At 30.8% G+C, this 13,920-nt stretch overlaps 1 protein-coding gene across 1 annotated transcript; it reads right to left on the bottom strand.

Moving 5' to 3' along the window:
* Positions 1–5,499: 5,499 nt before the first annotated feature.
* Positions 5,500–10,124, bottom strand: LOC123211222 (ethylene receptor 2-like). Its single transcript, XM_044629813.1, has 3 exons — positions 9,646–10,124; positions 7,324–9,202; positions 5,500–6,570 (listed from the first exon to the last, which is right to left on the bottom strand). The coding sequence occupies exons 2-3, from the start codon at positions 9,073–9,075 to the stop codon at positions 6,031–6,033; spliced, it is 2,292 nt and encodes a 763-aa protein (XP_044485748.1). The 5' UTR covers positions 9,076–9,202; positions 9,646–10,124; the 3' UTR covers positions 5,500–6,030.
* Between the last annotated feature and the right edge of the window lie 3,796 nt (positions 10,125–13,920).

Below are 13,920 nucleotides of genomic sequence, written 5' to 3'. Positions count from 1 at the left end.
AATATGATACTTGATACATGATATAAAAAATCAAATTTTTGATACATGATACGATACGCGATTTAATTACTATGTTTCGCAATCCCCTTTCCTATTCTTGATCAAGACGTAACATATCCCCCTGTAACACCACCCATCCCTCATAACTCTTATCACCTCGCCTCCACCATCCACCAAGTCTTCTGTTGCTGTCCAAGATAACCCCAACATACATGCTCTGGAACCTTCCATTACACAACCAATTGTTCATCCTCAAGAACTTCATTGTTTCACTCACTTCTGCCATCATCCAACACAATTAAGTGATTACCACTACTCTAATACTTAGGCTAAACTTTCTTCTTCAAGCTCAGGTATTGTGTTGGGGCCACAAATAATAAATCTAATTGTACAAATTAACTAATTCAATCAATCACAAGAAATATTAATTGTATGTAGGAAATAGAAAAACAACCACAACTATGAACACAGGATTTACATGGAAAACCCTCCAGTATAGAGGGAAAAGACCATATGCTAAATTTCAAATTAAATCCACTATAAATAAAATAAGGTATAATCACTTTTAAGTTAATTATGAATTTAAGATAAACATTCAAAAATACCCAAATTATTTTCTTAGTCAAAACTCTACAATACTTTGTGATTATTTATCAATATAAGAGAAATAAGCGTTTAAATAATTCTTGAAGTAAACCCTCGATGATCTTAATAATACCTTATAATGAATTAAAGACCAAAGACAAATCTGACCTTTTTTATCTTTTATCTACGGGGTAACATAGGCAAGAAAAGAAAAAACTCTGATGTGTAACCTTTGCTTCATTTATGGGTCACACCCAAAAGAGGGCTATTTATATCTTTTTATGATAGGGATATCAATGTAAAATTGGATTTTATGACTAATTATCTAAATTTATTAGAATTATTTAATAATGTGGGTTGGACCTTTAAGGCCATTGGGCCAACATATTGCCCATTCCGTTGAAAGTTATTTTTCTTATGATAAATTTAATCCTCCCATTTCATTTCTTACTTCTTTGTCTTCCATTAATAAACCCAAAACATTTACTAAAGTTGTGCAAGTTCGAGAATAACATGATGTAATGCAAGGTGAGATACAAGCTCTTGAGAATAATAACACTTGGACTCTTGTCCCTCTTCTTTGTGATGAGCAACCAATCAATTACAAATGGGTTTTCAGGATTAAAATGAAATCTAATGAATATATTGAATGCTACAAAGTTAGACTTATAACAAAAGAATACACCTAATTAGAAAGAATAGACTATCATGAGACATTTGCTCTCGTACCCAAACTTGTCACTATTTATGTCCTTATTGTAGTTACTATTAAAAAATGGTCTCTTTATCAGCTTGATATTAATAATATATTTTTACATTGAGATTTGGATAAGGAAATACATATGACACTTCCACCTAGTTATCAGTGAAAGGGGGAGAATATTGTTTGTCAACTCAATAAATCTCTTTGTGATCTCAAACAAATGTCTCGAAATTGGTTTTTCAAACTCTCTCAAGCCCCTTTTGATGTTGCTTTACACAAGGTAAATCTGGTTTTTCTTTATTTTATTACTCTAAAAATGGTTACTCACTTTTGTACTTGTCTATGTTGATAACATAGTAATAAAAAGAAGTAATGAGTCAGTCATTCTTGCCTTGAAATTATTTCTCAGCAGCAAGAGGTTTCATCTCAAAGATTTTGGCAAACTGAAATATTTTTTTTGGGCTAGAATTTTCCCGTTCTAAACAATACAATTTTATTAGTCAGCAAAAATATGTTTTGTTAACTCAATATGTTATTATATTTTTATTTTGATGATGATAAATAATATTTCCATAAACATATTAACTAATATTTTTATTTGGTTATAAATTTTAAATTATAAGAATTTATTTAATGAACTTAAAAAATGATTGAGGTGGAAAATAAAAAACAAAACTCAAATGAAGAACTCTTAAATATTTATTAAAAAAACTCAAGTTTAAATAGTTGCTTTTATAATTTTGAAACATTAGCCTTTATTAGAGTAATTATTTGCATGTAAAAGATTTCAAAATTTTGTTTTCACATCTTTCAAATTTTTAGGTGAAAATGTCATTTCTTAAACTTATTGAGTTAAACCGATTTTTATCAAATTTTAATAACTTATTTGAAATTTTGAAATTATTAAAACCAAACAAAATTGACTTTTAAAAGTGAATAAACTTAGTTAAGTCTATTCTTATTTATAACGACAGCTTTGTAAGTTTTTTTGTTAGAAAATTATAAGGCTATCATTAAAATTGTAATTTTATTAAGTTTTATCGAAAGTATAATTGATTAATTATTAAAATTGTAAAAATAATGATGAAATATTCGTCTGTTCACTATTCTTCCTTCGCTAAAGTTTTTTTTTTTTTTTCCCTATAGGTATATTTAGGGACTGAAGGGTAGAAGAATTCCGAATAACGAGTTGTAAGCAAGGTTCACCATCCACCACTACGCTAATCTCAATGAAAAAGAAGAAAATAATATGTGGTGGGATCATGGCTAGCTTCAACTTTCCCATGAGTGGAGATCAAAAAGGAAACCTCCTTCGAATCTAATCATACTGGATGGCACATTTTTTAGCTATTCCTCCCCCCAGGTCTGCCGGTTTTTCTCCCTCTAGTCAAATGCAGGGGCTCGTGGGAACTCGGTGTTGATTTCAAGAATTGGCGGCCGGCTTCACAGTATATTATATAATTAATGCAATCTTGTTGCATGTTATAATCGATCTTCAAGCTTTGCTAATAGATTTGTCTAACATGTTTCGGCTGCTCTATGCTTGTAAATATACTAGGGGAAAATTCTACACTGCAATTGATATGAATATTGGAAAAGTCATATTTTAAAAGTTAGTTATTTAAATTAAAAAGTTAAAATTCATATAAACTTCAAATTAGAAGCACGTATTTTAAATTTGAAATTCTAACATATCATCACATTTTACAACCTTAACACACACGTGGACTGACTATGCATTGACTCCCTATAAACCTCGAATGAACACTGTAATACCATCGTCATCACCAACGTCATATAATTACAATTGAGAAATATGAAGATGATTTTAATACCAAATGATATGAATTTTAATAGAATCTCATCTTAAAAGGTAATTATTGAAATTGAAAAGTTCAATTTTATATAAATCTTATAATAAAAGCGCATACTTTACACTTAGAATCCTAATAATGATTTATTAGCCATCAAGATAATTGTGGATTATACTAGGTAAAGATAATTGTGGTCACAAATACATCATATTATCTATTAGCCATCAAGAGCTTCTTTCTGAAGATCTCTGCCCTTTATTTAACCAGAGTCTAATTACTCAAGTCCTAAGGGAAGTGAGCATAAAAGTTGTTTTGAAAACATACGAAAAAAAAAAGTTGAAATATGTAAGGACTGTTGTATGGAAAGCTTGTTTTAGTATTCAATCATACTAACAAGTCAAAATACTGATATTTTATGTAGAAGAAAAAAAAAAAAGCATACCCAAAGTGGAAAGAAGAATTTGCATTGAAAATTACCGCTTTGGTTTCAGCTAATTCAAGTGAGAGTGTTAACAAGACAAGTTGCTCACGAGCTATTTATAATTCAATTTAAATTGAGTTTGAGTTTGAATCATTTAAATTTGGCCATTAAACTAAACCCGAATTTAATATTGATTGACTTGACGAGTATGCAAGTTTACAACTTAGTTTAAGTATTATATCAATAAACCATTTAAATCTTTTACTTACAAAATCTCAAACTTTGAATTTGGGTGGTTAATTGATAGATATCTATGTTATAAAATTCAAATATAATATGTTTTTAAAAATTAAAAAGTTTTAATATAATTTTTTTTTAGCCAAGTTTGAATCAGCCATTTCTTTAACAAGCTCGAATTCACCTTTAAGATTATCGAAATGAGTTTGAGAGGAACAATATTCAACTCATCTCAGTTTAATTACACCTTTAGGTCCGAGTAATACATAAAAAGTGATTAAAAAAATAATATTATAGAAAACTCAAGAATAGAATTACAAATTAACATGGGGTGATAACTTCAAACCTGAATGGCCCGAGGACCAATGGTTTTGTCCAGGAGCTCTAAACTCTATCTAAAGAAAGTTTAGATTCCCAACATTTTAAATTTGTAAGAAGTAAAAATTAAAATTCGAATCATAAAAAGTCAGGGATGATTCATTTATCCAAACATTAATATTTTATATACATATTTTTAAGTATATAATTAAATATATAAATAATATATTATCATGTGATTGATTATTATCTTATCATTAATTCAAAATTATTTAAGTATACGATAATACATAATCTGTATATCTAACTATATAATCAAAATTGTATACATATATATATATATATATATATATATATATATATATATATATATATATATATATATATATATATATAGGTAATATCACTTACACCCATACAAATTATATTTTCAATTATTTTATATTTTTCTTCCCTCTAAACTAGTTTTTTCCCTCATTTTTCATTTCTTGGTTGTCGGAAAAGACTCAAAAGGAGTCGTGGATTTGGTCGCTCTTGAAACTTTTATAGGTAGTGAGATGTTTTAAAGTTGATAGATTCAATAAGATCCAATCAAATCAAAGCTCATCAAGGACGAATTTGGGCAAAACAAGGCAAATTTGAGTGAGATCTGAAAGATCTAGATTAAATTGATGATAAACAAAACATTAATATCAAGAAGTTATGCATAAGGTTGAAAATGCAAACAACAATAGAAAGACTCATTCACACATCAGAAATTAACATACTTGTTAACAATGATGTAAGGGTGACAACAACGGAAAAGAAACAATCTTGTCGTTGATTCTTTATAATTTTTTGTTTTTATAATTATTAACTACGTGAATTAATTTTTTATAATATTTTGGTACAAATTATTATATAATTTTAATAAAAATATATGATATTTTTGCTTTTTTATAAAAAATGAATTAATAAATTTTACCGGTATCTTTAATATAAAGATAAAAAATAAACTACTTAAATTTAAATAATAAAAATTATCGTTTTCTTTTGGTGAAAAATAGTCATTCCACCTAGGGTATTATGGGTAATGAAACACCCACGACGAATACCAGCCGACAGGGAAATAAATTTAGCTGGAGGAATTGAACGGCAAAAGCGATAGATGCCAAACCACAAGAATTTGCTTCGCTCATTTGGTCAATATTCCAAAAGGATCTATCGTCAAGTCCTCTCATCATAATATAGAATTCATATTGAAACCAATTAAAGGGCTGGGGTTGAGATGTGTCTGTTCTGGGTCCACCTCTCACGTGCCCTGTCTCTGATTGAATTCAAACCAAAATAAACTTGTGTTTGTTCGTAATTCTGAGATTCCTGCATGGCTCTCTTCATGAAACATCCTCCCCATTTTAATGTCTAGAGCATACACTCTCGAATACATAAAAAATACTATAATATTTTTAATTTAAAATCATTCAATCATTTGATAATATTTATCAAATATACTTATTTACAAATATACTTATTTACGCATTTAAAGTTAACATGCATAGTTTTATTGTAAATAAAACTACGTCTTGTGTACAAAATTCACCTTCAGGGAGCAAACCCTTGAACTTTGTCTCCATCTTGAATCTCATAAGAAGTGTGTTTGCGTCGAGTGACTTCTGAACGGTGTTACAAGAAGACAATGCGAATTCGACCCATTTACACAAATGGGTCAGCTTTAGTCTAGTGTTTGTATAAAAAGAGAAAAATCTTTAATGTTATGTTCATGGCTTTCATCTAAACTCCGCATAAAGAGAAAAAGAGCTAAACTTGTATACTTTCTTACTGTGAATGTACTGTATGTAACATTTGCGTGCTTGGGACATGGTGGGTTTTTAGGGGGAGGCAAAATCGTGCCAGTGCTAATTTCATTGAGATTGTCACCAGAATAGATTCAAAGATAGCTGCAATATGGTAACTTACACTTCGTTTGCCCGCAGCAAGACTCTTCGAAGCTCATTGTCAATTCCTTGCAGCAAAACTGGTTTTCGAATGACACCATGCATGCCAACCTGCATGCATTTTTCCCGCAAATCTTCATCAGCACTTGCTGTCAAGGCCACAATCAATGGCCAACTAGGACTCTGGAATTTCCGAATTCTCAATGCAACTTCAAATCCATCCAACTCAGGCATCTGAAGATCCAAAATAACAATTTGGAATGAACATGTGGTTGGGCCAATGGCACTAAGGCATTCAAATCCAGATGAAACAGCAGATACATTGCAACCTAACTTCTCAAGCAGCTTCCGGGTCACAGCCCTATTCACATCATCACTGTCTGCTAATAAAACCTGCAAGCTTCTTAAAAGAGAATTGGATTGTGGATGCTCTGAAGATTCGCCAGATTCAGAGATGGCTATTGCAATGGATGGCCGTAGTTGAAACCGAAGAACAAGCCCCATGCTTTGAGTAAAACCACAAGAATCTGGGACAGCCCAGATGTTCCCTTGCATCAACTGCCAATAAGAAGGAAACAAAAATTATTATAAACTGTTCGAATAAATGAAAGAATATAGTCAGAGCTAAATGATTTTCACTATATCCCAAGTTATACATTGTAGAACTAACACTTTTAAAACCTCTAACAAATTTGAACAGCTTGGTCGTATAAGTTAACATTGCAGTAATATTCTCATATACGTTTAGAACAGTATCATTGTCTGATTTCTTACTCTAAATAGTCACATGTGCACAAGTATTGCAGTAAGATGGATTGCTACTGAGATCAATACTTTAGTTGGATTTTAACAAGTCAACCAAGCAATAATAATGACCTATATATGTAACAAATGTGGGCTAATTTTATTCATAAATAAAAAAGAAAAGCTGCATTCTTCGAGCATATACTTAATATCAGAAGAAACATGATAATCTAAAATATCGCTCGATAATAAAATTTACAAAATATTTATTGGTAATAAAATAAGAAAAAAGAAGACTAAATGGATCACTTATATTTCTTGAAGTTCATAACAATGGTCCTTGTAGAATCTACCAAAATGATCTGAGATGGAACCAGTCTGGTCATATGAACGGTTTTACCACCATAATTGAAGATAGAGGTTTATTGTGGTATTTCTCAAATAAAAGGAAACAATTACTGTCAAAGAGCAAAAGTTATAAACTACCATTGTTGAATGATTCAAGTATAATCAGCTTCCTAGATACATATATATGAAAAGACAAAAAACATTAATTACCCTTCTCACCTGCACTAGCTTTTTGCAATTGCTGAAGCTCAAACGGTCCTCAATTCCATCACTGGCACTTCTTCTAGCACAAAGCTGTCCCTCTGAAGAAGAGCACTCAGATTGAGAACCAACATTGTGCATCCCAATTTCAAATTTGACATATACATCCCTGTCAGATGAGGTTTGTCTCCAGACTGCCCATCTTTGATCATTCCTCTCCTGACTTTCACCATCTGAGACAACTCGAAGCATTATAGTCCCTCCTCTATTGTTGCCATTTAATAGGTTCCCAACCATATGCAAAATCACCTGAAAAGCTCTCTTCTCATCACCCATGACATGATCAGGCAAGGACCTCTCAACCTCAATTGAAAAACCAAAGCCCCTATAAATACACAAGCACCTGGCAAGACAAGCCACCTCTTTTATCATGGCATGTAACCGGAAAGTTCTAATATCAAGTGGGAACCTTCCACCATCCTTCGTTGAAATGTCCATCACATCATTTATCAAAGTCGAAAGAACATTGCTGATTTTCATCATTGTATTGATAATCATCTTTTGGTCATTATTCATCTCTCCATCCTGCATAATCGAAAGCAAACCCAGAATTGAGTGCATTGGCCTCCTCATCCCATCACCCATTACCTTCTGAAATGCATTTCTAGCCTTGCTTGCCATCATAGCATCTTTCTGTGCCTGTTGTAAAGCTCGATTCTGCTCCTCCAATTGCTCCCTCATGAGCTGAGACTCTTCAAGCACTGCAGCATGAGAGAGTGCTACAGCTACCTGATCAGCAACCACCTTAACAATCTCTAGTTCCTGATTGCTCCAAGTTCTAGGTTGTCCACTTGGAAGAACCAAAACCAATATTGCATAACACGCTTGGAATGGCTCTGGAGTTCCCCCTTTAAAATTTGAAACCCGGAGCATAGGCATCCTAATTGCAGCCACAGGACCTGGTTCACAAGACTCTACACTACTTGCGGTGGCAAGTGCTGAGCTAGGCTCAAGGATAGTCACACCATCACTACCCTTAATTCTCTTAACATCTGGATCTGTAATCGGTATAGAACAATTACACAAATCCAAGTAGTTCCTACCATTCAACTCATGGGTCAAATTCATCTCAGTTTTGATCTCATTAGGCATCCAAACTGCACAATTCTGCAAACCCAGAGTTTTGGATAACTCAACTAAAGTTGTATCTAGGATTGTGTGCCTATTAAGAGATTTGCGAATCTCTTGTGTAAGCATACGAACATGCAATCCAGTCTCTCTCTGTTTCATTATAATCCCAACTTCTCGACCGAGGTCCCAAGCCTTTTTCTTCAGCATGAATTCTCTAACTTTCACTTTGAGAAGCAATGGAATGAGAGTAATGAGAGTTATAGCTGTGGCACATGAGACCAAGGCAGTGAGGATCTTGAACACGGTAAGGGCCAACATTAACTGAAATGGGTGAGGTCCATAGGTCCAGCCATTGAGCAAGTGAGTCATTCCACATAGAACAATGAAGGCAATGAACTGAAAGAGGACCCATTTGAATGGTACGTTTGAACAGCTAACAAAGTAAAGCAGCTCAACCGGAATTGAAAAGTAGGCCACAGCAATCAAGAAATCACTCACTTTTTGACACTCAAGGATGCTTTCAATGCTCCAAAAACTCCCTTCATCATCGCAATTACATCTCGGAAAGCCGTTGTCAGCCACAGATACCGATATTAGGAGTGAAAAAATCAACAGCCCAGTAGCTAATGCCTTTAACATTGCATCCAAAACTGGACTGCCAGCGTCTTCAGTCCATTTTCAACAGTTTATCCTCAATCTTTCACAACCTCGCAAACCAACAAACAAATAAAGCATTATCAACATCCCAATCTTCAATTCTCATTTCCTGCATAAAACAGAAAAGCAAGAAATAAATCCAATTAAATTAATACCAATAAGAATTAATTAGCATTAAATTGAGATCTAACACAAAGAACGCCGAAAAACTAATAAATACCCTCTACGGTTCATACTTTAATTAACTTTTCCTATCTAATTCTCATTTTAAATATTATATCTTCATCATATATTTCCAAATAGCACAGTACAGTAATGAAGAAAACTACGTCTCTTTTCTCATCAAAAAATAAAATTAAATAAATAAAGCCACGCCGAAGATCCCTCCTAAAAGGAGAAAGGAATAAAAAATAAAGTTTTCTCTTTTGTTTGAGAAACAAAGAAATAAAAAACAACACGGCAAACCAAGCCAGCATTCTACTCGAATAAAACCAAATGCAAGTAAAAAATATTAGATATACCCAAAAAATCCAGATTTAAAATCAAACGCACCTTCAGATCTTATCTTTTCTTCGACATGCAGAGACGTATTGAACAAATTCAAGACTGGTTTTCATATTTCACAGTAAAGTTCATCACTTAAAGCCATTGATAAAGCAATAATTTGTACACAACACATGTAGAGCCCCAGTTCAGCGGCTGTTTATTTTAAAACCCAAAAGCAAAAACGAAAAAAAAAAAAAACAAAACCCACAAACTCCAAAGACAAATGATAAATATTAAAAACAAAACCAGCAAATAAAACCCGGCCAACCCGCTCCGCTTAAAGCGCTGATACAAAACAACAGGCGGGCGGCGAAACACAACTCAAGCACCCACCAAAACACAACAAGAATACCCGTTCTATTATTTATTTCCCTTTTATGAATACAAAGAAGAAGCTAAAGAAAAATAGAAAACAGTTGAAAGAAGAGAAATTAGATGAATTATGTCTGATCCGCAGCTGGAAGGAAGCGCCGTTGTTTTAGTATGAAAGGAGAATGGAAAAGAAAGGGTGGAGAGCGGGACCCAGACTCTTACATGAAGAGAACTTGGACGCTTTTTTGAACCAAAACGTCACCGTCAGACCCGAAAAGATTTGTTTTATTTTCTCTTTCTAAAAAAACGTTTCTCTCCTTTTTTTTTTTTTGTTTTATTGCTGATATTCATTTTCTCCTTTAAATCTCTATCTCCACCTCAAGCGCTCCCCGCCGTCCGATTGCATCCACCTGGTCCTCGTTTAATTTTTTTTAATTTTAAATCTTGAGGAATTTTCGTTCCACGTGGCAATTTCTAGATCTCTGTTAGATCTACGTGTCTAAATATGGCTTAAAAATTAATTAAATCATAATTTCCGTTTTATCGCTGCCGTTTTAGTTCAATATATAAATTAATGAGTCTTCGAAATATTTATTAATTGACTAATTTTAAGTTTAAAATTTCGAATGAGATGAATTTAATCTTTAGTTTTTGTAAACGGTTTAATCCAAGGGTTTGATAGTTAATTTTTAAAATTTAAGAAGGGTTAAATTGATATATTACAAATGTCTAAAACAACAAAAAGGTAAATTTCACCTAAAAGTTTGGCCGTAAAACATTTTTTCTATTATAAAATTATGTGTATCTATTTTAGGTACATAAATATATACATATTTATATGTGTCATCATGTAATTAGATGATTTTGAATTAAAAATAAAATAATAATTAATCATATGATGACACATATAAATGTATATATATTTATGTTCCTAAAATGAGTATATATAGTATTGCTCTTTTTTCTATTTTTTGACAGTATAAATTACTTTTTGAATAAATAGATTCTGGTAACAAAAAATTTAAGTTATAAAGGTCAAATAACAATTTTTAAATCTATTTTTTTAAATAAAAATATATAATAGTTTGAATTGTTTATAGTTTCATAAATTTACAATTTAGTCTATAAAACCTAACTGTCAATTTATAATTTTACCATTATCCATAATTAGGGATGGCAGTGGGGAAGGGATATCAATCCCGTCCCCATTACAGGATAACAAAAAATCTCTATCCCTTTCTTGTTCTCGTAGGAAAAAATTTGCTCTCCGTACTGGTAAATATAAATTTCAATTTTTTATATTTTTTAATAGATAAAATAAATCATATTTTTCTAAAATAAATCATATTTTTCTATCAGAGCTACAAAATATTCACTTGTTACTTTAATTCAAATACAAAATTTTCTTTTAAAAAAAATCAATAATATTAACAAAATCTAACAATATGCAATAATTAATCCTTTTATTAGTTGCTTTTTATGATATCTTTATTAATTTTTCATGTTGATATAAAGTAACAAAATAAGTCCTCATAGGTGAATAGTTGAAGCACAATTCCACAGTACCTTTCCAAATCCCTCTTACATTCAAGTAGAATAACACAAAATACAACAAATCAATCAGTAAATTTTGGAATTGATTATTTTGAGTTGTGTTCAAGTAATCTTTTTATTATGTTTTAGGTTTATGACTTATGTTTTTATTTTCCTTAATATTTCAACTAATCTTCCAATTAAAAATATAAAATTAATTGAAATATACTGAAAAATCGAAATCTACTTATATGTCAAACGTCAAGATTGGACAATGAAACTTAAGTCCATGTCATCAATTATCAACTATAATATATACAAAAATAGATAATGAATTCTTACAATATTTTAAAAACCAATACTTCAATCACTTGAAATAAAATTAATTATTTGATTTGATTAAAAAGATTAATAAGAATACATATTATCTTCTGAATCATTATTATTGTAGATTGTCGAATAAAATTCTTCACCTTTAAAGAAAATTTAAAAAAAAATTAAAGACTAACAAAATTTAATAATTATTAACTTTATATTAAAATAAATAAAAATTCATTTTATTATCTTTTAGGCCAATCCATAACCAATTTTGAGAACATATCAATGTCTCTACTATACCTAAATGAAATCTATTACGATTTGGACTTACTACCTTTTTGACAATGCTAAAAACAGACTCAAAAGCAGTAGTAGAGACTAGAATAGCAAGAATGTCTCGAGGAATCTTTCTCAGGGTTGGATATTTAGGCCCATTTAACTTTCACTAAGTCAATATATCAAAGTTCAAACTCCTAAATAAAAGTTGCTCCTCTAAATAATATTTTAATTCTGACTTTCTCTGGATATTACTTGATTCTTGTTCAATAAACATATCAAAATCTGTTAGGTACTCCTCATCACCACAAAAACTGGATTCTGAAAAAGATGAAGCAAATAAAGTTTGACTTATACTACTTATATGTTCAAGTTTATATTCATAAAGTAAATCACAACAATACTATTGAATTCTGATTATTTTGTTTTTATCATCATCTCCATATATCAAAAGAAATATATAATCTAATAATTTCATTTTGAATATAAGGTCTAAAACAATGGTCACCCCTATAACACCACGAATCACATTCCAATACTTGTTAAATTTTTCAACCATTTGTGCAGCTATCTTCTTTATCATGGCATTCTCCCACATGAGTCATTTTGTTAAATGAATTTTAATTTAACAAATTTTAGAAAAATATTTATTTGCAGTCGGAAATTTGGTGCCAAAGAATAATATAATAGCATTGTAAAATATTTCCAATTTCTCATAAATATCTTATGTCAAGTCCCACTTTTTCTCTATTGGTAAACATATATAGTATGGCTCACAAAGCTTTAATCGACAAAAAACCTTCTTTGTAAATTAAAGCAAAATTAAGTATAAGATAAGTTGAGTTTCAACAAGTCTTATAATTAAGAAACAACTTCTTTGTATTTTGAATGCTCCCTTTTAGGTGATGCTCTCTAAAAAGCAACACTCTCTCGAATCTTTGCAACTTCATCACTAATTATAGATAAATCATCTTGAACAATTGAAGTGAGAATGTGAACACAACAACGCATATAAAATAATGAATCATAAAACATAAATGATGAACGTGGTAATTTATTTAAGATGTCATCAATAATTGCATCATTAATGGAACAATTGTCCACAATCAATGTGGACAATTTTTTATCAGTATTCCACTCAAAAAAACAATCGATCAATACCTCAAAAATCATATCTTTTATAAATGGGGTAAGAACATAAACAAACCTATAATTTAAATAGAAAAATGTTTATTATATATATATAAACAGAATATATTAAAAAACATTAAACATACAAAAAATAACTTTATAAGTCTATTTTGTAACTCTCATTCGTTATCAATGAAGTGGGCTATAATAATCATATACCATTTGTTTTGGTTGTTTGTAGTCCACAAATCACAAATGATTACAATTCTCCCCAAATTTTTGTTTAACAATTTTATTGTCTTGCCTTTTTCAACATCATAAATGTTCATTACATCCTTCTTAATGGTGTTCCTAGAGACTATCTTGAACAAAGGTTGAATGGTGTTGCAAAATCTCATAAACCCACACAAATCTATTCTACTTAAAGGATACTTATGCAGTATAATTATATTTACAAGATTTTTTCTATTTGCCTCTTGATCAAATTGACAAGTGGATAATGTCAATTTATTATTTTCTCTATAAGACCTCACAAGCAACTTCTATGCTACATCATGATATTTTCTCTTTTGACAAATTTTATGATGATCATGTAAATGTCCAATGCCATTTTTTCCCCCACTTACCAATTGTTTATAGCAATAGTTACACTCTTCCTTGTCTTTTCCATTAACCTTTACTTTCTTGAAATGTTGTCATACAATTGATTTA

The sequence above is a fragment of the Mangifera indica genome, chromosome 3, assembly GCF_011075055.1.
Source record: "Mangifera indica cultivar Alphonso chromosome 3, CATAS_Mindica_2.1, whole genome shotgun sequence".
Lineage (NCBI taxonomy): Eukaryota > Viridiplantae > Streptophyta > Magnoliopsida > Sapindales > Anacardiaceae > Mangifera > Mangifera indica.
This window is presented reverse-complemented; position numbering and strand designations above follow the sequence as displayed.

What these genes read in the sequence shown, in the direction of transcription:
- LOC123211222 (XM_044629813.1), bottom strand. Translation starts at nt 9,075, where the DNA reads ATGTTAAAGGCATTAGCTACTGGGCTGTTGATTTTTTCACTCCTAATA. An exon ending in ATTGCAAAAAGCTAGTGCAG is followed by an intron (nt 6,571 to 7,323) that starts GTGAGAAGGGTA and finishes TCTTATTGGCAG; the next exon opens with TTGATGCAAGGGAACATCTG.